At 28.9% G+C, this 26,219-nt stretch overlaps 1 protein-coding gene across 2 annotated transcripts in view; it reads right to left on the bottom strand.

Annotated features, from left to right (window-relative positions):
* LOC145328271 (uncharacterized) overlaps positions 1–26,219 on the bottom strand; it is a 57,475-nt gene that overhangs the window by 19,201 nt on the left and 12,055 nt on the right. For both annotated transcript variants that reach the window (XM_080171894.1, XM_080171895.1), the window contains exons 4-7: positions 19,698–19,810; positions 9,073–9,155; positions 8,524–8,600; positions 5,103–5,160 (exon numbers count right to left, since the gene is read on the bottom strand). In XM_080171894.1, coding sequence (XP_080028020.1) covers positions 5,103–5,160; positions 8,524–8,600; positions 9,073–9,138 — 201 coding nt within the window. In that variant the 5' untranslated portion in view covers positions 9,139–9,155; positions 19,698–19,810. The remainder of the gene's footprint in view (positions 1–5,102; positions 5,161–8,523; positions 8,601–9,072; positions 9,156–19,697; positions 19,811–26,219) is intronic.

Raw genomic sequence — 26,219 nt, 5'->3', positions numbered from 1 at the left:
ATGATTTTTAAACAAGGAAAAAATGGGTTAATATATGTGTCTGTTTTTTTAAAACTCAATTTAAATTTTGTATGTTTTGTCATACTTTTTAAAAGTCTGAATTCTATCATCTTTAATACAAAAATTTGTATTATTTGCATTTTTGCTTACAAAAGACACGAAACAAGAATGATCTGAATTGTACTTAATAAATGGTATGAACAAAATTTATGCTATATTGGTATTTGCTTCTTCTCTATATGTCAAGAAAGGTCATTAAAAAAAATATCTTTATAATACAATTTGTCTTAATATAAATCGATTTGCAGATATATGATCTTGGCTTTTAAATATCTATGCTATCTTAATGATAGGATTTTTACCTTTTGTATTTAATATTTATGTATTCATATATTATTTGAGATTTCTTATAATCTGAATTATTTTTCTTGTGGTAGGCAGACACACCAATTCTTAGAATTGTTGGACAATTAGACAACAATGTAATACAACCTTAACCTATATTTCTTTCTTAGAATACTTTTCTTTTTTAATTATGTAAATACTCAATGATAATAAGATAAGTAATCCTAATTTAATCCTGTATAGTAAAGTGGGTGTATGTTTGTCAGTAGGTTAGTCCCTAACAGGTTTTCAGCTGAGTTATTCAGTTTTTTTGAGTTTGGGTTTAAAAGTTTTTCTTTGATTAAACATTTGTCTTTTGATATTTGGAAAAAAATTTAAATATTTAAAATTATAACGTTTACACCATAATTCTATTAAATCTTTGTCATCTCTGCTTTAATATTATTTTTTAAGATTTTTAAAAAAAGCATAAGAGTAACTGAATTATAATTGAACTAATTGTTTTCGTGTTTGGCATATTTTACTTTTATTTTTTAGTAGTGCAGCTACTCTATATCTAGAGTATGTCCATCTCACGGACAATAGTATAATTTAAACAAATTTTTCTAACTTAAAATTGATTTTACTTCTGTAAACGTCCAATAAAGTTATCTATTCCGAGAACAATATTTCCAGTTTGGCTTCAATTTTTATCTTAATATCCGCGGAAAGCTGATAGATGACTATTCTGTTTACACTGCACATTTCTTTACTTTTTTCTTTCTCATATCTATTCTATCCATCCATTATAGCTTTGCTACTTATGGATCTATGTATCCTTGTTCTTTTGAATATAAATTAATTTACAGACGTTTCAAGGAAACAAATAAGAAAGATAGGAATTTACATACATTTTTCTATAAGATACCGCGTTTTTATTTGCTATTTTGTACTCTGTATATATTATACAATCGCCCTCGCCCCAAACATTTAGGGGATTTATTTCTGTCTGATAGTCATATTTCCTTCTAAGTGGAATTTAATATAACAACAAAAACCTATACAGAGTAGGCTAGTATATAGCCTCACTACAAAAAAATCTATTTTTTTTTTATAATTTGTAAAAGACGATAGATGAAATACATTTATGTAATTTCTAAATACTAATTTAAAAATGCTTTGAATTTTGTGTCCGCAATCAATTTTTAAAACGAAGAATCTCTTTACTTAGTTAAGATGTGTACGTCCTTCAGATTATCACTAAAATTGTTCTAAAACTAATTATTATGAGCACTAATTCTTAATGTTTTTTTTTAAATGAAGGTTATGAACATTGTTATTGCTCCGCTACTTATGAACCTGATTTATCCTTGTGCTATTGTATTTAGGCATTTACAATATGTTAAATTGACCGCTGCTTGTCAATATATGTAAAGCATATACAGGGAAGAAGGAATAAATAAAAATCAAGGACAATCCAATTAATGGTAAATTCATTAAGTTTTAGAAAAATGTATAAATCAATAGAGACACTTAAAAAGAAGTAGCTGAACAAAGTGTCTCAAAAATCAGCCTTTTGACATCATAAAAATGAGGGATTATCCATCTCTTTTTTTTAGGGGTTTTCCTTCCCACTTCACCTCTCATCTCCCTGATTTTTATGTCGTCTCATGGTTGATTTTTGAGACACTTTGCCCAGCTACAAAATAACCTTTTCTCAATTGTTTCCAATTATACGACTTCTGTATTTTGTACATCTTACAGAGAAGTATATTATCAAAAATAAAAATAAATAATTCTTATTTTTTTGGCACATTTCTAATCCCACTATCCCTGAATAATAACACCTCAAGGTACACTAAAAACAGGCTGCTAATAGATTATGTGATTTCCAAGGGCTGTTTATAAGACAATAATATTAGTGTACCCCTAGCTGTGATTTTACTGTTATAGTGCAGATACAAAACACATATTAATGTGTTTACAAGGATGAGCGAAAATAGCCAATGATTTGTGACAATTTCATGTAGTAAGTATTATATAAGAGGTTAACTCACAAACAAATATTACATATTAATTCATAAATTACAAATTGTTTCCAGCATGTTTGCTCTCAATGTAATATATCTATAATAAATAGAAAAGCACCTGCTGTTAAATATCATAATTTGAATCAAAAGCTTTGGTTAAGTCAAACTGGCATTTAATGTTTAATTTTGTCGAAGTTACATTTTGGATAATGATGGTCAAATTATTATACACACAATTCTTTTGGCTTCTCAAATAACTACTAGCCTACAAATACTGATTGAGGAGAATTTGTTTCATGCTATTTAATCTTTCCATCCTTGGATTTTCCTGCTTAATATTTAAAGGCTTTGGTTAAAGTTATATTGAATTAACAATTACCGAAATAATTGTTCTTTTCATATAGGATGTCAGGGGTTTAAAGTTTTAAATAGCCCTCTAGATATCTGTAAATTTAATTAAAATAAAAATATTTGAATAGACCTAAAATGCCCTTTGAAATGGACAAGAAGCAAAAATCAAGTTTCATGTTTAATCCCATTTTTGACCTTCAAATAACTTTTTTTCTACCTTTTGCTTAGATTTTTAGTACTGTCTAAATAACATATTTAAATACTACAACAATTAATTTATTTAAAGATTTATATTTTTTATCTAATTATGCTTACAAGTACTGAGAGGATTTCCTTCCATTTTACATATATTTGAATTAAATTTCCACTTTAGATCAAGAATGGATACTTTTTTTTATAAATACTAAATAGTTGTATATAATCATGATTGAGACATAATACTTTCTTTTTCTGTATTTTAGTGTATAATTTCATGATTATTATGTCAACCAAAGAAAAAAATTACTAAATTAAACTATGTAAAACTTTTGACTTGCGAAAAATTTAGATACAAAACATTTTTAGGAAATTATTGTTCTTTATTCAAGACTTTATTTACTATTTATCGATTATTTTATTTTTTAACCCTTTGACATACAAGAACTATGCAATATCTATAACAAATAATAAAATTAAAAACTCATTTAGTTATATAAAGCTTTACATCATTAAATTCCTGCAAGAAAAAAAATCCGCAGGCAAAACATTTTGATGCAAAAAGGTCAGTTAAAGCTTTCAATATTTCAGGACTATATTGAGTACTAGTTGCTTCGCCCCTTGAATCTAGGGGAGGGCAAGTAAGGTAAGGAAAACCGACCCATTACAAGTAAAAGACCGTCGGACCAACAATTTGGGAATTTTATTACTTTCTATTATAGGATATAAAAAGGTTTTATCTATTATCCTGTCTGTAATTACTAATGAGTTCCTTTTTCCAGGTATAATATCTATTGATCATACTATGGTTTTAAGCAACTTTCTGGGGAATTAGACTGGTTACACCCCTCCAGTAGTCTTAGTCTTAGAAGTGATGCTTAATATTGGTCACAATGAAGATTTTAATGGTGAAGCTACTATTTAAGTTGGCCTGTTAGTTGGTCAGCCGTTCTTTTTGCGATTGTTTGGATTGCTTAAATGCCGGAAGAAAAAAAACTTCTTACTATTTACTTTCTATTAAATTATATAATTCATTGACTATATAAATTTACAAATATATTAACATTATATACCTGATAAATGAACATTTACAAGAATGCTAAAAATGTAACTCTGTCTCTTGCAGTTAGATTCATGGTTGAATTGCTTTGTATTGGTATAGATAATGTACTATATGAAGTCTTTTGTGTATTAATACCAATAAGGCTAACATAAGAAAATAAATTAACTTCAAATGTTTTTATACAATTTTTAAAATGATGCTTAATCTTTTTTCACACAGAAGTGTAAATAGATTTATGTACAACAAGGCTTCCAATACACAATAACCCTTTCTTGTACCTAACTGTCTCTCTGTTAAATAACGTGTCTGGTGTTGAAAAGTAAAGTTTTGGAAAACAATTAATTTTTCCAATTTTTCTTCTCTTTTCCTTGATTGTTTTGCGATAAGAAATAAATAGTTTGTTTTTGGTCGCGAAGCTACTCAGTAACTTTGTGTATGCTCACTTATCTGTCAGTACATCAAAGTGTAATATGCGCTAGTGTTTAAAATATCACAGCAATCGAATTTATAAGTGATGGTTTATTGTTTTACAGGGACGATTTATTTTAGGAGTGTGTAGATAACCTACCCCAAAATAACTATAAACTTTATCAGGACCTATCAGAACCTTTACAAAAAGGAGAGCCATATCGGTAAAGGTGTTAGCGAGATCTTAAGCTGCATTCGGACAGAACTCATGTTACTTTTATACTTTTATGTTGAAACTTGTTTTTTTTTGCACATTTAATGGACAAATTTGTTCTTGTTTTTGTAGGGAATAGCATCACGCTTTAGCAATTTTTAACAAACCCTTTTGTTTCAAATGTCAAATGGTGTTTAGAGAAGTAATACAATCTTAAATAGATTTCAATAAATCTACCAAAAGTAATTATAAAAAATCTTCCAATTTGATGGATTAAAATATTGACTATTGAAGCAACACTATACTGATGTCTTTTTTTACCTATCGCCTATGCATTTGTTTTTATCTGTATACTTTCCTTTCCAAGGATATTAAAATAAAAAAAATATAAGATTAAAACCCCAAAGGAAAATTGTCTGTAATACATCGCTATACATGATTTTTCAGTATTGCTGAGAACCGGTTCTAATCCAGCGGATATCAATTGGTTTGAAAGCCATACTGTTCATAATGTTACCTTTGTCTCATTAATTTCTGGGCTGAATCTGCTTCCTTGGCTGGACACGGAGGTTTTCCTTAATAAAATATAAGTTGTAAAAAAAGCGTTACAAATTTACGGACAGATATACTTAGTGAGGAAAGCCAAGCTCGAAAAACACGATTTAATTGTAAAAGCTGTTGGAAAGCTTCTTATGTGACAGAGGGTGGTTTTTATCTGTGGGAGGGTGGTAAGGAAAACCCCTTCGAGTTAAATAGCCAAAATGTATTGATAGTAAATTATCGCATCGTATTTTAAACAATTTTAAAATCAAGTTTAAAACCAATATTGTTAGCCCCGAGGGGCCAAAGGCTTTCCATGTTTTTTTTTAATACTAGCGGCTTCGCCCCTAGCATCTAGGGGCTTTGCCCCAAGAGATGATAAAAAAAGGTGAAATTCATAAAAAAATAAGAAGGACCAAGGAAATCTTCTACAAAAAGGCAAGGACTACAAGAAAATAACCTAAAACCACCACAGGACCAGTAAGTATATTCCCTGAAAAGTAGAATCCGATCGGTTCAGTTGTTACTGCGATCTTAAGCTTCAGACGGACGGACAGACATGAAGCTACTTTGTATTATAGATGGCTGAGAATCATAATCCAGCGAATGTTAATCTGTTCGAAGACATAAAAGTTACCGTTCGTGAGAATAAAAATATGGATATTTTTTTTATATAATTTTTTAAGGTGTATGTAATACTCCAAAAACATAATGAAGCTTAAAAATAGTATAGTAATCTCAAAACTATGCGAAACGTATGTCATAGTATTTTTTTTAAAAGGGGCCAAAAGGTTTACATACTTAATTATGTACATTGTACACCACATGTTTCAAATACCTAACAAAACTTTTAAACTATTCCCCATCAATCATAAGAAGTAAAAATGTGTAGAGAAATGAAAACTAAATGAAACGTAAATACTATAGTTGGTAAAATGAGTGGACTTTTAGGTACTTATGCGGGTTTTCTACTACCTTTGTTTACTGGTAGTTTCGACCCTATTGTTATCAGTCACATATCAATATTTCAATAATTTTTCAATATCCTTTAATATAAAGTAGTAAGTTTTTATCTGTAACTTAAGATTTCTGTAATTGCTAAACCGATTGAGTTCTCTATTTTAGAGAAGCTTGACATACCTTTGAATAAAAAGACTATAGATGCTAGGGGTCATGACTGATAATAATAATATAGAACAAGAAAAAATATAATCCATTTCATACCTAATATTAAACATCTAAAAAATAAGCTTGAATGGACTGCAATAAACTGAAACCTCCAACTAATGTAGATACCTACCTATGTATTGTACAGTTTCAGGTATTGTGGGCAAATTCCTTAACTATTGGACAATTGGCAAACGAAATTTTGTCTGCCAAAAATAGAAGAATCAATAGAATGATAAGTTTCTCAATTGTAAATGCTCAAATTCAATGCACTAATTAATTGAGAATAGGGTGTTTTAAAGTACTACCGGCTCCGCTTCTAGCATCTAGGAGTCTGGATTTGAAATGTTAAAGTAAGGACAGAAAAATAGCCTAAATCCATCAGAAGACATAATTATAAATGTAAAATAGCCTAAAATCATCGAGGGACATATGTAAAGCTTCCATGAAATGAATAACTCAATCGATTCAATGGTTGTCTCAATCCAAAGCTACAAAAAAAAATCTTTCAAACTTCAAATAGGATTGGTTATTTTCTTTGAATTAAATGGTTCAAAATTATTGATTCGATTGAAAATCTTTTCAAATGTTAATATCATTCCTAGCAACAGAATCCACAAGAAAAATCAAAACCAATAGAAAGGAAGTTTTTAATTTAAGACTAGGAACTTTATGTTTTTGCTGAAACTATAAAAAATTTAAACCTTAAAATAAATAATAAGAAAAGGTACTTCATTTAATAAGAAAAGGTACTTCATTTAATTGTTATCTAAACAATCTTTTTACTAATGTTTTTTTATCACTCAAAGAAATATCTATAATCTATAGTCTCCATGTGCTTATTTTGAAATGGTTACCATGTGTGTTGTGTCTGTAAGATATTATTAAAGGGTAAATCACTTAACATTTTTCTTGAGTCTATGACATTTTTTAGTCTCATCAGTTTGATATATTAACCTCCTTTAAACCTAAACTTTAAACGCATTACAACTGTAAAAGTCTACAGTTTACTATACTGGTTAGCCTTAGCAATATGGAATGTGAAACATGCAATTAATTGGAAGAATAATGATTTTAAATTTTAAAAAGTAAAACCCAATTTAAAAATTTCTATGATTGATCTTGGCTTACTTATAAAACATGATCATAGTTTGAAAAAAAGCATAAAAATATCATGTTTGTCTATATATTAAATTGAACAATATCATACGTTTAAAAGCCTTTTATGGAGGTCATAAATGAACATATTGAAAGTTTTAAATGAATGAGTAATTGTTACTAAGGCTTAACTTAACAAATGTTCAATTAATTTTTCATATTTTTTAGAGTTTATTTCTTTACACATGCATACTTTCAGTTATTTTAAGCCATTAAAGATACAGAAACCCTACACACACACACACACACATTGTGTCAAAAATGAGGAAAAGAATACATTAAAAGTAAAAATGCTTAGCTTCAGTTTTTGACAACAAAGCGGTCATCAGTCATTTTATTTTTACTCGTAATGCTAATATTCTAAACGTTTTCAACGTGTATTTTATTTAAATTTTTCTTTTTTCTACTTAGACTAGGGGAGCAGAATATTCTTGAGGACTTGTTTCGGGTATTACGTTGGAAATTTCCCTGACAATTTCACCCCTGACATATAGCTTAAAACCTTCCTTGGCCTAATAACATCAGAAATACAAGATACCCTAAAAAGCATACAGACTAACTTTCATATTGTTTGGATTCTTTTGCAACTTAAACAATTGTTATTAAATTCGCAAATAAAAAGGACAGAAATGTTCATGCTTGCTTTGCCAAAGACAAGCTTTTTGCTTCATTGATACACGTGAACAAATTTTGCGCCTGTTTTACACTTTATTTTAAAGATTAGAATTTACAAATGCAATTTGAGTTTCGAAAAAATGAACAATAATGATAACAATGTTATTGCACAATAACTTGTAACAATTAAAAAAAAGTTAGAGAACTCAAAGTTGGGTTCTTAAAAAACAAGAATCTCTGAATCGGTTATGGGCAGTAAAATCACCAAAAAAGCTAACAAAATTGGATGATATCTTCCGTCGATAATTTTATATCATTTTTTTTCAATTTGTGTTTTAATTTTAATATGTTTTACAAAATAAAATTTGGTAATTTGGCTACCCATTGCCGATTTAAAGATACTTTTAAGAACTTAAAAAAAACCGCCTCAGTTGAATAAAACACTTATTTTTTCATACCTGGAGCTGCAGGATTCCCATTCTCCAAGTCCGGAGTCAACACGGTTACTTTCCTCTCCTTTGGTGTAGGCACGATCCTGGTAAGTAAAATATCCTCATTATCTTGCACTAAAATTCTTAATATAGAAATTAATCTAAATTCACTTTGTCTGTCCATCATTCCGTAACGCTATGATAATAATGCTGCCATCCCTGATGGACAGCTCAAATTTTTAGGAAGATTTTCTTTACCGTCAGTGTGTCAGTCGTGATACAAAAATGTAAACATTATAACACAAAATAAAACTGTATAAAAGGTTTCGTGATCTAATTGATAACGAAATAGCATATTCAATTATGTATATCCCTAATGATGACACACAAAATTACTCTTTCTGTATATTACAATTAGCGGTTGAAACGTTAGAACACTTAACTTAATGAGTTAACCAATCAATATTGAATAAAAGTTCCAAAAGTTGTTAAGTCAGCGAATAAGAAATGTCATTATGTACACTTTGGGGACTTTGTAATAAACAGCCCAATATCTCCTCACACCCATATGCTTACCTCAGGAATATCGTCCAAAGATGAAAGATCCAGAGAGCGACGGTTTGACTCCATTGTTCCAACCATTATTTTACAACTTTATCCTGAAAAAAAATAATTATTGAAAAATTTTGTTGCCTCTAAAGTTTCTGCCATTCAAAAATTATATTTTTATCTAGCGGAAAATATGGAGTCGAGAAGTTATAACGAATATATATATATTGCTTTCTGATTTGCCCTTTCGAAATGACAAAAATTGATGATTTTGAGATGAAAGCAAAGCAAATTGCATTCTCAATTATTTTTATGAGCAAAAGAAACGCCCAGACCCAATATTAAATAGATAACAATATACAATTTATAAATGCGGGCTTGCCAACCGCCTAGAGTCTGACTTTAGGAGAAAATCATTCTTCCTTCAACTTATTCAGCAGTCAAAATGATTATAATTGAATGTTTTATTTATATATTATTCTAACTTTTGCTATATTCCTGTCTATGGATGTGATAGACAAATAAAGTGATAAGGTACCAATATTTGGCGGTATTTTGGCGATTTGTTAGCGTCTGCAGAATCCTGCATTTTAAAGATTTTCCAGCAGACTCGATACTTGACCTTCAAAGGTTGCACTAACTATTTTACACACAAAAAAAATCGTGCACACACAAATACACACACACACACACACACACACACACACACACAGAAACTTAAAATCTGTATAAATTGTGTGAAAAATGTTAGCTATATATCTGTAGAAAAAAAAGTAATGGCAAATATATTTTTTTCTTTTGCTGAATACTATTAGGAGAAGATGTTTAATCTAAAGAAAAAATACAACTTTTCTGAAATTAAAAATGATTTTTTTTAAGGCACAATGTTATTGAATTAGATAAATTGCTATTACCAAAGGTGATTTTGCGTTACATTTTCAAATTTGAAAAAATTGCAGTAAAACTATTCTTTCTTGAAAAATTATATTTTTGATAATTTGGGGCAAAAATAAACCTGTATTGCCTCTTAATTTTCTGTTTAATTATTAAAGAAATTTACAAAAGTTTACAGCAGTTTTCGTTTGTTTATTAATTTCTTTAAGGCAAGTTACTTTAGGTTTTATTCTGTAATAGGTAGCCCCGTAAGTATACATCCCGTAGGGGTTAGGCATAGGAAAAATAAGTGGTGAGGGGTTTCAGTGCTCCTCAAACACTTTAAGTGAAACGAATCCCTGTATTACAAGGACATGTTTCATTTTATTTTGTCACTTAGCACCAAGAAGTAAGTTAGCACCTAGTTGCAATAAATCTATACAAAAAAATATATGCCAAACAAAAACACATAAAAGTAGATTTAATGACAATTTTTTTTTATTTTTTAAATTTCTGATCATTTGCCTATGCAAGTTTATATTATATAAATATTTAAAATTTAAGAAGTACTTTTCTGTTATTTAATGAAAGTAAATTTTTAATAATTACAGAAAACAGTTGTAAATTATTTACTACTTATAAAACACTACCTTTACATTAAGTTTGAAAAACGTAGCTAAACTGTCATTTAGTAAAAGTGACAATATCTTAAGAATGCTAAACAGATGGACATCAAAATTGACAGAGTGCAATTAAAATCTTTTACAAGTTCAGGGTCGCCAGACTTGTGATAATGTTAAGACGCAAATCTTGTTCTATTTTTCCAGTATGGCTTCAAAACCTATTAGTATCCGCTGGATTAGAACTGGTAATATTGATACCAGTTTTGTTTGTCCTCTTCGGGGCTAGCAAAACTGGAATTATTCTTATTTTATTTTACTATCCGATGAAAATTACCTATAATAGGATTTAATAAATAATTTTTTCATCACAATTTATTTATAATGTAAAACTTTTCTATATTTGTTGTTTATTTTTTTTTATTGAAAAAGTAGGTTTATTCCTTAATTTTTATTATTTACGCACTTTTAAGGCGAATAAAAAATATGTATTTTATATTTTATTGTAGAATTATATATGTTAAATGATAGTAAAATATTTCTATGGCACGCTAAGTAAAACAATAATCAAAATGAACAAAAAATAAAATTAGTATCATATTGCCTAGTTACAAAACTGTATTTTAATTGCTAGATTTCAAGAATTAAGATGTTTACTTCTTTCGTTAGTGGACCACCCCTCCCCCAAACCGGCCCCCATAATAATAGTTGTTTGATAGTCTTATAGTGGAGCACAACCATTGTATTACACAATCTGACCTAAAAGAAGCCATTTAAATATAATTTTAAGTATGAAATCAATTTAAAAACTTAGTAGTAAGGGAGGGGGGCCGGGGGGGGGGGGGTGGCCCACTTGTGAAATAAAGAAAATTGCCGAGGAATGTAACTCTATCTAAATTCAAAACATAAGCTCACGTTTCATATTTTTGCAAGAACTGGGATATGTATCTAAATATTTAATGGAAATGTCCCTCAAAGTGCTTCGTCGAGCACAGAAACTTCCCCTTTATTTTGAAATAAAATGAAATTATGTTGTTTATTTTTTGTCTGTCTAATCCTTCAGGTTAGGGTAGGCTATATTAAGCACTGGTTAAAAACGCAGGGTTAGGTCCCTATGTCAATGTATAATAACTACATTTTCTTATTTATTGGCTTAAGTACTATGGGTACTTAAAATTTTTGATTGAATGGAGGTGTCCAAAATTTCCAACTAATGAGGGTAATCTACAGAAGGGGTATCGTTGTTTATCATCACTAGGGATATACATCAATTTATTAACAGTTGTTCTTTCATTAAGATTCCTGTTTTAATGCTATGGGAGCAAATGTGAAGATAGGATATTTTTTTTTATCAAATTGTAGGTCTTTAAAATGCTTAAGAGACATATAATACATTACAGATATTTTTTAAAAAATTGAAAATATTATAATTTACTATTAGTTAAAATAATATAAATCAAGTTTTGAGACTAAATTTTTACAACCTTCTATACCATAGTGCCTAGCAAGAGACAAATTAGTGACCATAAACCAAAAATGTGCAAAAATTTTGTTGCAAATTTCATAAATGTGCAATTCTAACATTTTTCATTGAAATATAAAATGCTCTGAGCTGCAAATATGAAAGGATTTTATCTCAACATTGATCTTTCCAATAGATCATTGATTTAATGTCACTTTGAGTTAAACAAAACGTTTAAGAATTTTTTCTTAGCACAACAGATGACCAAGCTTTTTTATATATATATTTTTTTTTGGGGGGGGGGGGAGCGGGGGGGTAAAAACGTGCAAGATTTTTTAATTCGGAGGGGGAGGGTAAAAAACTTCAACGGGAGGGTAATTTCGTAAATTCGTGGGGGGGTGGGGGGGGGGGGGGTGATTATCCTTTACCCTCCCATTTACGCGCCGAATTTGGTTATCATTTAAAAATAGAATAGAAAAAATAGCATTATGACTAATATTAACTACATAAATTATTTTATGTACAAATACCCAAAAGGATTAATTTATAAATTAATTAAACCAAGTTTAAAGAAATTATACAACTTAAATGATACTTATAAAACAATGTAATTTAAACTTAATAAATGAGAAAAAAATATCTGTTTAAATTATCAATTTGTCTATAAAAGAGCTAATTTAAAGCATTTTTTAGATTTGTGACGTGAATAGGTTTATTTTATGAGTCACTCCTTAAAAAACTAAAATAAATGCGCACCACTTTATCTGCTATAATGACAGTATTGGAATGTGCTATTTGTATTAATTACATAACCAAGTCTATACCTGAGGCCGATTCTTAAAAAGAGAGAAAAAATCCTGAAATTATATTCATAGAAAATCTTCCAAAATTACGCTACAAATCTTAAAAATCAACTAGGAACTTATAATTTTAAAACTTTTTTGTAATTTTAAGAGATATTTTAGTAAAGTAACTTGTTGATTATCATATCAATTTAAGATTTTTAAGAATTGGTCTCTGAAGATTTAGGAATCAATTTATAACCTGTTCACTCTAATCAAAACACATTGAGGAATTTTAGCAGACAAAAAGGAAAAATTAAAAAGGCCAATTAATGGATGATGCATGGATATTAAATATCTCTAAGGCCTACGAGAAGATTCACCAAGGGCCTTAACTACAACGTACTAGAGACGTTAAAATATTAGATAGTGAAATAAACAATAGGAATAGCTTTTCTCGTATTCATTCGAATCCTGTGGATAGGAACCGGTTCTCATCCATACGAAAAAACTATGTCTAGCATCGTATTATATCCAGCTTTCTACAAATATAGAAATGTACAATCATAAGATTAAAACTGCGGAAAGCTGTTTATAATACGATACGAGAAATAACTATTCCCGTTAAAAGGCGCAACTCACAAAAAACTACTAGGAAATTATGCACGCTAAAAAATTTTGTTGCCTGTAATGCTGTTTACTTATAAATACGAATCATATTCAAGCAAATAAGAAAGCTTTATAAAAAAGGAATTTTATTTACACTTTACATCTCCCCTTTTTCTAAGTATTTAAAAAATTAAGGAAGGTAGATAGCAATGTAAATGATCATTTGTGAGTTAAAAATACTTGAACCTGACCTCTAGACAGGTACACGGACATAATTTCCCTCCCCTCCCCACTATATTGATGGGACAAATAGGCAATCATGTCTATTACACATCGATCTCAGGTGATAAAATAGCAGGCATATAAGAAAGGTAAAATATCATTTCATAACTAAATCTTCTTGGGAGAAATCTTTTTCAGTTGCAAAGCTTCTTTACAAAGATTTTTATGTCGTCACGGCCCACCGTACAAGTGTTATTGCCTAAGTGAATGTACTCAAAAGGCAGAAAAACAGACTTAAACCATCCCAGAACTTAAATCTAAAAATCAAATAGCCCAAAACCTTCCAGGATTTATGTGAAGAATTCAATCGGTTTGGTACATATATATATATATATGTTTTTTCGGGAGAAAAAAATTTAAAAATCCTTTTTACTCATTTCACAATCACTAAATTCTGTAGTAATATAAGTATGTGTATAGTTAGTTAATTTTGTTAAAAAAAACTTGTCAATGCTAGGAATGCTAGTATACAATTCAAGGCTAATCTTCTTTAGCAGTGCAGCTACTCAATACCTAGTGTAAGTCTGTTTGTCAGTTCTCCAATCCTTTCGTACGTCATTCTATCATATTAAGGTAATGCAACTTACTGTTTGAAGATCAAATTTAAAACACTATTATCATATTCTCAAAAGTTCATTGATAGAGTTTGAAACATTCATTGCTACTCAACTTATAAAAATTATTGTCCTTTTTATCTATTCAGTTCCCTTGATTTAAATAAGCATTTCTTGAACAAATGTAGATTTAAGTTATTTCTTATTTAAAGTTAAATATGACTCATCACATGCCCACACACAATTATAAAAGATAAAAGAGAAATATGGTTTTCAAATGATAAGGCTATATTATGTTGAGTGGCTTAAAATTACCATTAAAACTTAAATTTTACAATAATTTCAGAAATCCGAACGTTTAGCTCATGATTAAGCGGCTGCGCTCCAAAAATTTCTGCTTTGTGAGTTTCGTATTTTATTTTATTTTGCTACGTACTGTGTGTTGTAGTTATTTATAGGTAAAGGTTATTTCAACTATAAAGACAATAGTTTGCATTAAAAATGTGCTTCAAGTCTTTTGAAAAATCTGCGAGAAGAATTTTCCAGTATAGCTTCAAAACCGAGTATTATCCGCTGAATTAGAACCGGCTTCCAGCCATTCTGAAAAACCATGTATATCATCTTATACAGGCAATTTTCAACGAATATTCAAATAAAAATCATAAAATTCATACACGTTTTGTATGAATAGCCTAGGCTAATGTTCAGCATCGCGTAACCTTTGTAAATAAAGAAAAATATATCTTTATAGACTGATGGACTTAGTAGAGTTGTATATAGTATACCCAAGTGGTATCTTCATTAAAAATCTTCATTATATTTATTTAAATAGCAGCAAAACATTTCCCCAATAACTTTACAGACGGACTTAAGGATTGACGTACGACAGACAAAGATAATTATGGAGAATGTTAGTTGTTCAAGAATGTAGACAGTGATCTGAAGTAATCTAGCGCCAATACTTTTACTTTCCTGAATAACAGGTAGGTACATGAAAGGATTATAGAAAATTGGAAGAGTCTTATAATATTTTTCTTTTACTCATTCAAGGGTGAGTTCAATATTTGATGATTGGTTAACACCATGATCAAATTACAAAGTTCTCAATTATAATTATGATTATCTTATTTGAGTACTTAAACTAAAATTAATCTTTCACATTTTCAATTTAGATAAATACTGTCTTTGGTAACTTTTGATTGATCAAAAATTATTAAGATTAAATTTGCTCTTAATTCCTAATAAAAACCAAAGTTTATGAATCATATATTTACATAAAGGTGAGTACTTTCAATACAAAGTAATCCATTAATTTACCCATCTGCATTGTGCATATTATGCCACAACAAAGCTTTAGAGATATATCTTTGTTTTATAGGCTTGTTGCGAATAGCTTCTATTACAAACACAGGAGGTTCAAAAGTCAGCTTTTTTAATAAAACTTTTTTTGATAAACATTTTTTTTCTAAAAGAAGTCAATTTATTTTGTAAGGTCAAATGCAAGAAACGAGACTTCTATTTTTAATAGGTTATTTCAAATTATAAAATTGACTAATAACTCAAATCTTTCAAAAAAAAGTATTTGAAAAAAAATAATGAAATATAGTTGAATGATATTGGTGGATTTGAATATGTTTTAATTCATGTTAAAAATAATATGTCCTAACAACAAGAAATAAAATATTTTGAGAGTGTAAAACTGATGACCTCCTCAAAGGAAGACAAATCAATATAAATGCATAGAAGTGAGCCCAGAGCTGATATAAAAATACAAGGATAGAGCTATCAATAGAATTCTGTATTGTCTAGGGTCAGTTTGCAAATATAACATCAAATTAAAAAAAATTTTTACATATCATATATAAACAGAAATAACTAAAACTATATAACCACTTAACCGATAACTTTTTGGGGAGGGTACCACCACACTCCCAAAAGAAATTAAATAACCCCTAGATAAAAATGTAAGTGTTAAAAATTATGATTTTTAAAACTAAATAAAACAAGTAAAAGAAAATAAAATAAAGTTTTTAAAACTACCCTTATAAGAATGTGCACAAATACCGCGCACCAAATACCTATCTAGGCATTCGCGCATTTTCCAACACGTGCTCCATCAATATGTACATTTAAAATTCTACCCAGCATGCAAGCCGAAGCTCATATTTCAATTATCGAAACAGTGCCAGAATATATCTGACATTTTTCAGGTATTTAAATTTGCGGAAAAAGGTGGTGTTTATGTTGCTAAATGCCGAGGAGAAAATGCGTTTTGTTCAGATTGAGTGCAGGCCAGGTATTTATATGTGGCTAGTTGACCTGCATAGCCTGCCCTATGCCCCTGGTGGGTACTATGGAATCATGACAAGTTAAGTATTGCAATAAATCAGATATTCCCCTTAACCTATGTTAGGTAACAAACAATGTAGCGGTAAATGCAGTTCATGACAAAGCCTCACTTGTTGTGTAACAAACAAATATGATATTTTATGCAGGGAGGGAGGGGACATTGGGCTGTTTATCACGCTGGTCTCGAAAGTTTTATGATAACATTTTCTAATTAGCTGGCTTAACAACTTTGGGGAATTTTATTAAATTTTAATTGGTTGATTAATAAGGTTGAGTACCCAAATGTTTCAAATATGAATTATTATTTATAAAATTAATTATTTTGTGTATTATCATTGCGGATAAACATCAATTTATTAGCCATTGTCATATCTCTTTAGATCTCTGTATGTTATGTCATAAATAATAAATTCTCCTCTTTTATTTTAAAGATTCTTTAAAAATTTGATGTTTACAGTAGCCAGAAGAAATTTAAATAGAAATTTATTATTTATGACCAACAAAAAGTATTTTACTACAAAAATTGCAAAGTGAGAATTATTTTTTGTACTTTAAGAAATAAATTTGGGATTTGCGAATTTTTTCTTTACAGTTGTTTTTATATTCGGTAATATCTCAGGAATTTGATAAAATAACAAAAGTTGTATTCATTATAGAAGAACTTTAAGTACATGTTGTAGAAATTGTACTTTTGAGAATTTTCATAGCTGATGACACATTTTCATGAATAAATAATCATGATGCAAAAATTAATCCACGAAATAGCTTAGATATTCATAGTACAATCTGAACAAATTATAAATTTTCTTTGGATATGTTCACATGATTATTTTTCCAAATCAATTTTTATTTGTGATAAACGATCTTTTACATGAATATATTTTTAGTTTTTTTTTTAAATTCAACAAACATAAATAAAACTTTTAACACACAAAAACACATTTTAACTCAATACCTACACAATGTTTCATCATCAAACTTTTTTACTTGCAAGTTTCACATGTTAAACAATATTTTTATAGCTTTTTTAAGTTGAAGTAACTTTTTTCTGTCACTATTGAGCAGAATGAAATAATCACACCTTTCTGTACATCTAGTTTAAGTGCACAGATAAAAAGAATTGTTGAAGGGCAGAATGTAAGTTAATTTGCAGAAAATTCATTATAAGAACAAGGATGACAACATCCATAAGTAGCGAAGCACAAAAAATCGTGGATGGAAATACGTAAAAGTAGATTTAAAGTGGATTTATCCCAAAAAAGTTTGAAAATTGGACCAAAAACACCAAATATATGGGTAAATATGTGAAAAATACAAAAATAGCCTAAAACCTGCAAAAAGGCAGTCTGGCCGTCATGGATGTTTTCTTTAAACGACGGGAAATTTAATTCTTATATCTATAACTGAAAAATTTTTGAAAATTGGGCCATAAACACTGAAGATATGGTGGAAATGTGAAAAATACAAAAATAGCCTAAAACCTGCAAGATGGCAGTGTGGCTGTCATGGTTGTTTTCTGTAAACGACAGGAAATTTAATTTTGATATCAATAACTGAAAAAATTTTGAAAATCGGACCATAAACACTGAAGTTATGGATAAAAATATGAAACATACAAAAATAGCCTAAAACCTGCTAAAAAGGGGTCTGACCGCCCTTGATGTTTTATAGTTAATTGTGCTGCTTAATAATAGGAATGTTGTCAAAAAATTTCAGCTGTCTATCTTTAATAGGAGCCGAGAAAATCACGTTTCCCCTATTCTGTCTTACACGGACGGACGGACAGACGGACGGACAGACGGACGGACGGACGGACATTTCGAATTATAGAGTAGCTTCGCTACTAAAAACATGCCATTAATACCATTTCATTTGTAACTGATTAGTAAATTGTGTTGTAGTACATATTTCAACAATTGTTTATTCTAGCTAATCTAAATTTTGCAATTTGTTATTGATTCATCTTTCCAATTAACCACAAATTAAATTAGAAATATTCCAGAAATATAGAAATGACTTGTATTAATGTATTTTAACTGAAATGAAGGAAACTGAAAGTATTATATGGTAAATTTAAACTTGAGTACAGTTTATCTCAATGACATGAACTTTTGGGTTAAAAAATCCTGATGATCAAGCTTGATGATAAAACTTCTCATTTAATTCTGAGAACTGTCCTAAGATTCAGAAGAAAATGATAAATTTAAAGACAACTCTTTAATGAACAACATGACTTGATAAATATTCAAAATAACCTTTTTGCAACTCAAAATATTTGCTAATTTTATCCAAATTTTCACATACATTTTAGCAATAAATCTGCTTAAAGTGAAAGTTTGAGTTTGGTGAAATTTCAAGGTTTGAACTAGATATAATTACTAATTAGGTGTAAATGAATACACAGATTTAGCAATAGATAAACCTTAATGACTTAAATTGTGTTATTCTACCCTTTATACTTTTAAAATATTGTTTAGCACAAAGTTTTTTAACATTACTTTCATTTACGTTAAGTTTGTAAAAGAATTGATTTTTAGAAGAAACCAATAATATTTCAATAAAATATATTTATAATAAGTAAGGTTAAATATTTTTGGTTATTTTAGTTACCAACAAAGTATTTATTCTACATAAAGTACATTCTTCTCAAATTACTCTTCCAATTTATCCTTGCACTAAAAATCTACAGACATAACCTAGAGGCAATTTTTTGCTTATATTTACATAGATGCAGACTTTAGCGAAATATGTTAAGAAAAAAACATTTTTCAAAATTTGACATAAGTAGGACATACTACATGAAAGTATTTTGTAATTTACAAACTTCAAAAGATTGCTATTGCAGAAAAACAAAAAAGCTTTATTAATTATTGTTGGGTGTTAATTTGTTCTATTTTTGTTAAGCTTTTGTTTACATGTTTTCAAATCGCGTCAGTCAATGACTTGCAAATGAAAAATTATATTTAGATTAACGCTGCTTTTCAATTTTTGTAATGTTCAACCTAGGTTTGAACCTCTTTCATATTTTTCTTAAATTACTAAAAAAATATGAATAACATGATACTTGTATTAATAAAAAAAAATTCAACCTAACTACAAAAAGCCAGACAAGAGTTCTTACCTTATATGCAATTGATGTGAATTAGTTTGGATAGGTTTTGTGTATTTTTTTCTGGATTTTTACAAATTTCTTCTCAGACCTTCTTTATCTTCTTGCTCTCACAAGAAAATGATCTAAATGAAAAAATAATTGTTAGAAGCATTTAAATCTTAATTTTACATGAAATTTAAATGCCCATATATCTGTTAAAAGGTAAAACAAACTTTTGTTTACAAATAAAAAAAAGTTGTAGTTCAATATGAGTTTACTTATATCAATATTGCCACCCTTGTTTTATTAGATTGAGTGAGGTCAATTTAAACGCTGTCAAACGCTTTTGCCATATCAAAATAACTCTGCGTAATCTTAAAATTAAAAGGTCAACTTGTGTTTATTACGGTGAATAAACATATTTGTGCAGAAAAAAAGAGTTTGCAGTCCTGCTTTGGCCTGTACATATAGTCATTATAGCCAACAAAGAATTTTTATGAAGCTTGTAAGAGTGTGTGTGTAGTGAAAAATGCTCCTTTATACATTGTAAATAGGTTTTACAAGAGGGACCTGGTCGGTGCAGTTAGTCAAAAATAAAGGCATTTTAAGTTTATAACTATACTTTTTGCAAGCTTCACATAGGTCTTTGGATGGTTTTAGGCTATTTCATATTTAGATCAAGTCTTGGTATTGTTTTAGTCTATTTTTTTCTGTCCATCCTTCCCCTTCCAATAAGGCACCCTTAAGTGCTAGGGGCACAGAAGCCACTAGTGTTTCAAAAAAAAAGAATTAATAAAATTAGCTTAAAGAACAGCATATTGGTAATGATAAGTATGGTCAATTTAAATTCTATAACTATTTAAATTAGAATGAATGTTAAATCCCAAGTGATTTTTTATTGTTTCATAATTTCTATATTCTTGACTTTGTATAGGCTAATATATTGAAAGCTTAATAGAATATTTCAAGACCTTGAATATTGAAACAGACTGAAGCTGTTCCTAAAGATGATCTGTTACAGTATTAGAACAGGAAACTTACTGTATTATAGGTTCTAAAGCTACTGTGACAATAAGGAACCAAAAATTTATAAACCTGCCCAATAGACAACTATTTTGAACGCTTTGTTCCGCCTTGATGAGTAAAGCGTCAGTCAGGCTGCCAACTTTTAAATTGCAGCTCTTTTAGCTGCCAAAATTGAATCAAAATCCTGTAAGTATGCGAAATATCTACTGACTTTAATTTTTAACAGCTAAGGTTTTGCTTTATAGCCAACAAAACATAGCAAATAGCTGCCAACCTTCAATTTCTATCGACTAAAGGCTGCCAAAAATACGTTCGATTGGCTACGCCACCAAATCAAAGGAAAATTGGTTAAAACCGATAAAGAGGGGATAATTTGGACAAAAGGTAGGCCTTAAACTGAAAACACTTTTGTCCATAAATTGTTACAAGAAAGCAGCAGGCCTAAAATTCAATATAACACTCTGTTTCCCTATTTTTAACTATCGAAAAGTGGCAGAATTTTTTGAAAAAAAATTTGCAAGCATTTTTAAGGCCCAACAGCTTTTAAGTGAAAAGTAAAAAAATAATGCTTAAATTAAACTTTTTCGCAAATCAAAATTATCACTATTATCTTTAGTCATTATTGAAACAAAATGTATTTATTTTCCATCTATCCCTATTTTACTGCCATTCAGCAAGAGAATATGCTATTTTACAAAACCGCTAATTAAAAGAATCCTAGTTTCTAAAAAAATAAGTTGTGTGTTTGTGTGTATCTTGAGAACAACTGGAGTTTTTTTCTTTTTAACACCCCTTTCCTAAAGAAAAAAATCATTCACCCAAAACAAGTTTTTTTACCCAAGAACTTTAAATCATTAAGAGATTTTCGAAAAAAAAAAGTTTTTGCGGATTTTCTGCTAAATTGCTAAAACTCCAATGAATCTAAAGTTCTAGACTTGGAATGTTAGGAATTTGTGCGTGAAAAAAAAGTGAGTAAAATACCATGGAGGGTGGGGACAGGGGTAGTTTAATTAATAACATCTCTTTGATTCTCCATATAATTATGATAGCACAGGACAAATTTACCAATTAAGAATTGAAGGAAGTCTAATTTATTGTCTAGTATCCAATCCGTGTATTCCTGGTGAAATACTCACCACCCAACTTTTATACCCATACTAAACCCTTTATTAGCCTATTTTGATAATATTTTAACTTTTTTTACAACTAAATATTGTATTATACATGTATAGTAGTCAGGTTGTATTTGTAAATATTTGATAGTATTTTATTATTGTACAATTTTTAGTAGTTTTTTATACTATGATATCATCTTGAAAGATTATGATATAGAAAAAAAACAGAGAATAAATTTGTGTTCAAAAAAGTTGTATTGTTTTGAAGAGTTTAATAACTCTAAACTTATAGTCAAGGCATTTAATTTCATTGGTTTATGGCGACTATACCTATGGCATTAAGAAAAGTGGCCATGGCTTACATATTATGGGTTTATAAGAATAAGGAGTTTTTTTCTTCGCATGAATCTAAATTTTCTTCAAATATCATCCTTATTGGTTTTGGATATTATTCAGCTAACTAGGTTTTACATTACTACATATGTTCTATGTTTTCCTTTGTTTTTAAGGAAAGTTTATCTCTGTCCATGCAGATAAGGTCATCAGTAAATAAAAGATGTTTTTGATTTTATATCATAACAAGGACAATTATATACAAGTTATGTAGCTTATAAAATGGTCTTCATATTTTCAATTGTTATTTGTTTCTTATATTTTTGTTTTGACTGTATGGATTGCTATGAGAATTAAGTTATTTAGTTCTTTTGTTTTAAGTTATGCCTTTCATGACATAATACATTAATACGTCCCATTTCTAACCATCTACTATACTATTTAAAGTGCCTTTTAGGTATAATTTTGGTGAGCTTTTACTCTATTAATGAAGCTTTGTTTTCCTAATTTAAAATTGTTCTTGTTATGTCTTTAAAAGTACGTGTCCTTCATTGTTTTTTAGTTCATTCTGTTTCTTTAACGACCAATACAAAAAAATCAAGATTAATCCAATAAAAAGTTGCATTTTACCTTTTCAAAACAAAGAAATTCTAGAGGTAAAGGAAAAAGTTAAACTTTCCTGAAAAGCTAAACTTAATCAATTAAGCCATTTTAAGATCCTGATTTATTTTGGAATAAACAATCTTTTTGCACTTGAGCCAACTATATTGTTGAAGATTATACATTTCTAGGTTTAATTCAAAAGTCAGAATTGTTATTTATCTTGTTAATATTTTGGGCATCTTTCCACGGATAGTAAAATAAAAACCTGCTTTAATCTAACGGATATTATTTGTTTTCGAAGCCATACTGGAAAACTGGATATACTAATGGAAGGGTTAGGGCAAGTTTCTGACTTATTTACTGATCTTTTCATCTGACAAGAAAAACAGATTGAAAATAGAATGGAAATTGATTATAAAAATGTGATGAAATGAGGTTTAGATTTTTAATGTACATAGTGACCAATCTGTTTGCGTAATATTGTTTAGATTATCTATCTGTCCCCCTAGTTCAATGCTTGAATGAATTTATATGTGTTTGTGCCCTTCTATATTGTGTATGTTTGTATGTTACAAGGATAAACCTTCTAAAAATAGGAAATCGAATTTAAACGCTAAATCATTTATATGCTTGTATTGCAAAATTTGCCTTCACAGTGCTGTAGGACATTTATTCTAAAAATCAAGGACAATTATGACCATAAAAACAATAGCAAAAATTAAGTTATATTTTTAGCAGCACAAATATAATCTTATATCTAGGGAATGTAAGTCAGTTTAAGCATTAAAGTACTTCAAGTTACATACTGTTTATTCTAAAATGAGGTAAAGATGTTACTACTAAATGTTATATTTTTTATAAAGCTTTTTTTCCTAAAGCATCTAGTTTCTATACCTTAATTCTTGTTCGTACTGTTCAACTATTATTTTTGGGATAACAGTCCTTTTAATTTGCTTTGCTGACTACTCGATTCAAATGACCTTTGGCCAAAAAGATAATAATCGATGTCAATTAGTAATACTAGGCATTTCTTTAAATAGGGCTTAAACTTTTAAAATAGCAAAAAAAGCTTCGAACAAGCTTCGAACAATGGCAATTAATTGGTTTACTTATTAACTTTTTAGTAACGGAGCTAATCTATGATTAACTTTGCTTGTCGCCCGTCCGTCAGCCTGTTAATTTTTAATGATATTCTGAAAAGATGATTATCTCAAATACTATTTGAGATAGACTTTTGTTTTTTGGTCTGTCGATCATGCTACCAAATGCATGTAAATATATCTTTTATGAAAGTTTTGTGATTTTTATTATTTGTCATAACCTTCTTTCTCTTTCCTTTTTTATGACCAATGAATATTTGCTTTATACCTCTGTTTGTCCGTGTGTATGTAAATCCATGATTGTTTTGCTTTTTTAACTTATAGATGTAACTTATACACGTCAGACTTGTACTTATACTTGTCAGAGTAAAATCTCAAAAACTTCTAAGCTGGATCTTTAAATCATTTTAGTGGTGAGCCAGATCGGGGTGCGCCGAATTTTAGCTAATCACAGCGCGGAATTTCATAAAATGTTGTGCTCTCATTGGTGGAAAGTTGGCTTACTCCAATCTGGCGCACCACTAAAATGATTTAAAGATCCAGCTCTAGATAATAATTTAACTCGATTGTGAGGTTACCCTTTCCAGATATTATTGTGAGATATGCTGCACTAAATTTAGAAACACAAGGCTTTGAATCATTTATTTGAGTATTTTAAAGGGAAAAGTTTGTATTTTAAATGGAATTTATAAAGTAAAGAAAATAATAATATTGCCCCTAACTATCACATTAAAAAAAATCATGTATTGCGAATTTTAATAATAATATCACATTTAGATGGAGAAAAAAGAGTTATTCTTCGCGTATTTATACTTTTACAAAATGTTTTTCCTATTATAAATAAATTTTAATCTTTAGATGTTGTCCCTTTTTCAAAAATGCTAAATATCATCCAAAAAAATCCGCGACAATTTTCGCATCTTGACAAAAACAAATTTGTAAACAAGGAAAATGAAAAAGGGTTATAGTGAGAGAAGGGGGGAGGGATGACTAAAGTCGAACATGCAACAAAATTGTTCAATATATCAAATTACTCGTTCAAAATTGGATTTAAGGATAAGTATATATATCTTCCTGTAAAATATAGAAGTAAAGTTTTGCCCTTTTCAGGAAATTATAGATTTTAGGCTGGATTTCAGCTATTTTCCCTTGACGATTAATATTGTTATCTTTTCTATGTAATAAAAAAAACAAATTTTGTGCCAATTTTATAATTATTTTTTACTTGGAGGTAAAAAGATGCACAATAAAAAGCAGTACAAAAATAGCTGTACAATACTTCTAATGCCAATGGGGCGTACATCTAACAACTATTTAATTGACTTATTACTTTATCCTAAAAGAAATATTATATTAACAATACTTAACACTTTTGTCTATTATATGTTACTTTAGCTCATTTATGTAAGTACTAAAAACTTTTACAGGTAAAGTGGAAATTTTTAGTATATTAAGAATCATTTTCACAAAACGGTTCTAAACCGCGATGAAAAAAATATCTGTATGATTTAATAATAGATATGCAAGGAAAATCAAATAAAATCAAAAGATTTATATTTTTGTTGGTTAATATCAACTCCCCTACCCCTTACTAACCCCTAGACTTAAACATAAAAAGATACTAGAAATAAGTATCTTTATATTATCATTAATTAAAATGATACAACAGCTTAGCTTCTAATAAAGTAAGAGTTAAGAATTTAACTTGGCAAAAGAATCTGACATTTTTGTAGACCTTTCTTTGGGACAAAAATTTAGCAGATTTTTAGTCCCTCTTTATATTGGACTGGGGGCAAGACATACATTTTACAAAAATGCAGACAATTCCAATTCTAAGTGGGGCTTTTAACATTGGACCAGCTGAAAATTTTATAGAGCGTAGCTTCTCTATAACTTTGATTTCTATATTATGATAAACGTAATAAAATATTAAAATTAAAAAAAAAAAATTATTCTAGACATGTAGACAAACATCATTTTACTTTGATATTCTAAACATTGAAGAAAGTTAAATGCGAAACAGTTTTATAAATGTGCATGTTAATCTAGATTCTGTTTAACCTAACCTAGATGTTTTAAAACGATTTCATTTAAAAATTTAAGTAAATAAATTACATTGAACAATTATTACAATATTTTTTGTTTTTAAATTTGTTGTTTTTAAGCAAGAAATTTATATTCATAAAAAGTTTAATATTTTCATAATTTATTTGTAAATTTAAAGCAGTAAAAACTGGACAAAAAACTATATTCAACACGTCATCAAAATATCTTCAAAATTAACAAGAACATCAAACTCCAAAATAGATATGAATTGAAAGATAAAAAGTGAGAAAAAAGACTTAATTTTTTAAGGGTTTTCTTTTATAAATTTA

The sequence above is a fragment of the Acartia tonsa genome, chromosome 9, assembly GCF_053477335.1.
Source record: "Acartia tonsa isolate MP-2025a chromosome 9, ASM5347733v1, whole genome shotgun sequence".
NCBI classification, from domain to species: Eukaryota; Metazoa; Arthropoda; class Copepoda; order Calanoida; family Acartiidae; genus Acartia; species Acartia tonsa.
The sequence above is the reverse complement of the archived record's forward strand: the minus strand, read 5'-3'. Positions and strand labels throughout refer to the sequence as shown.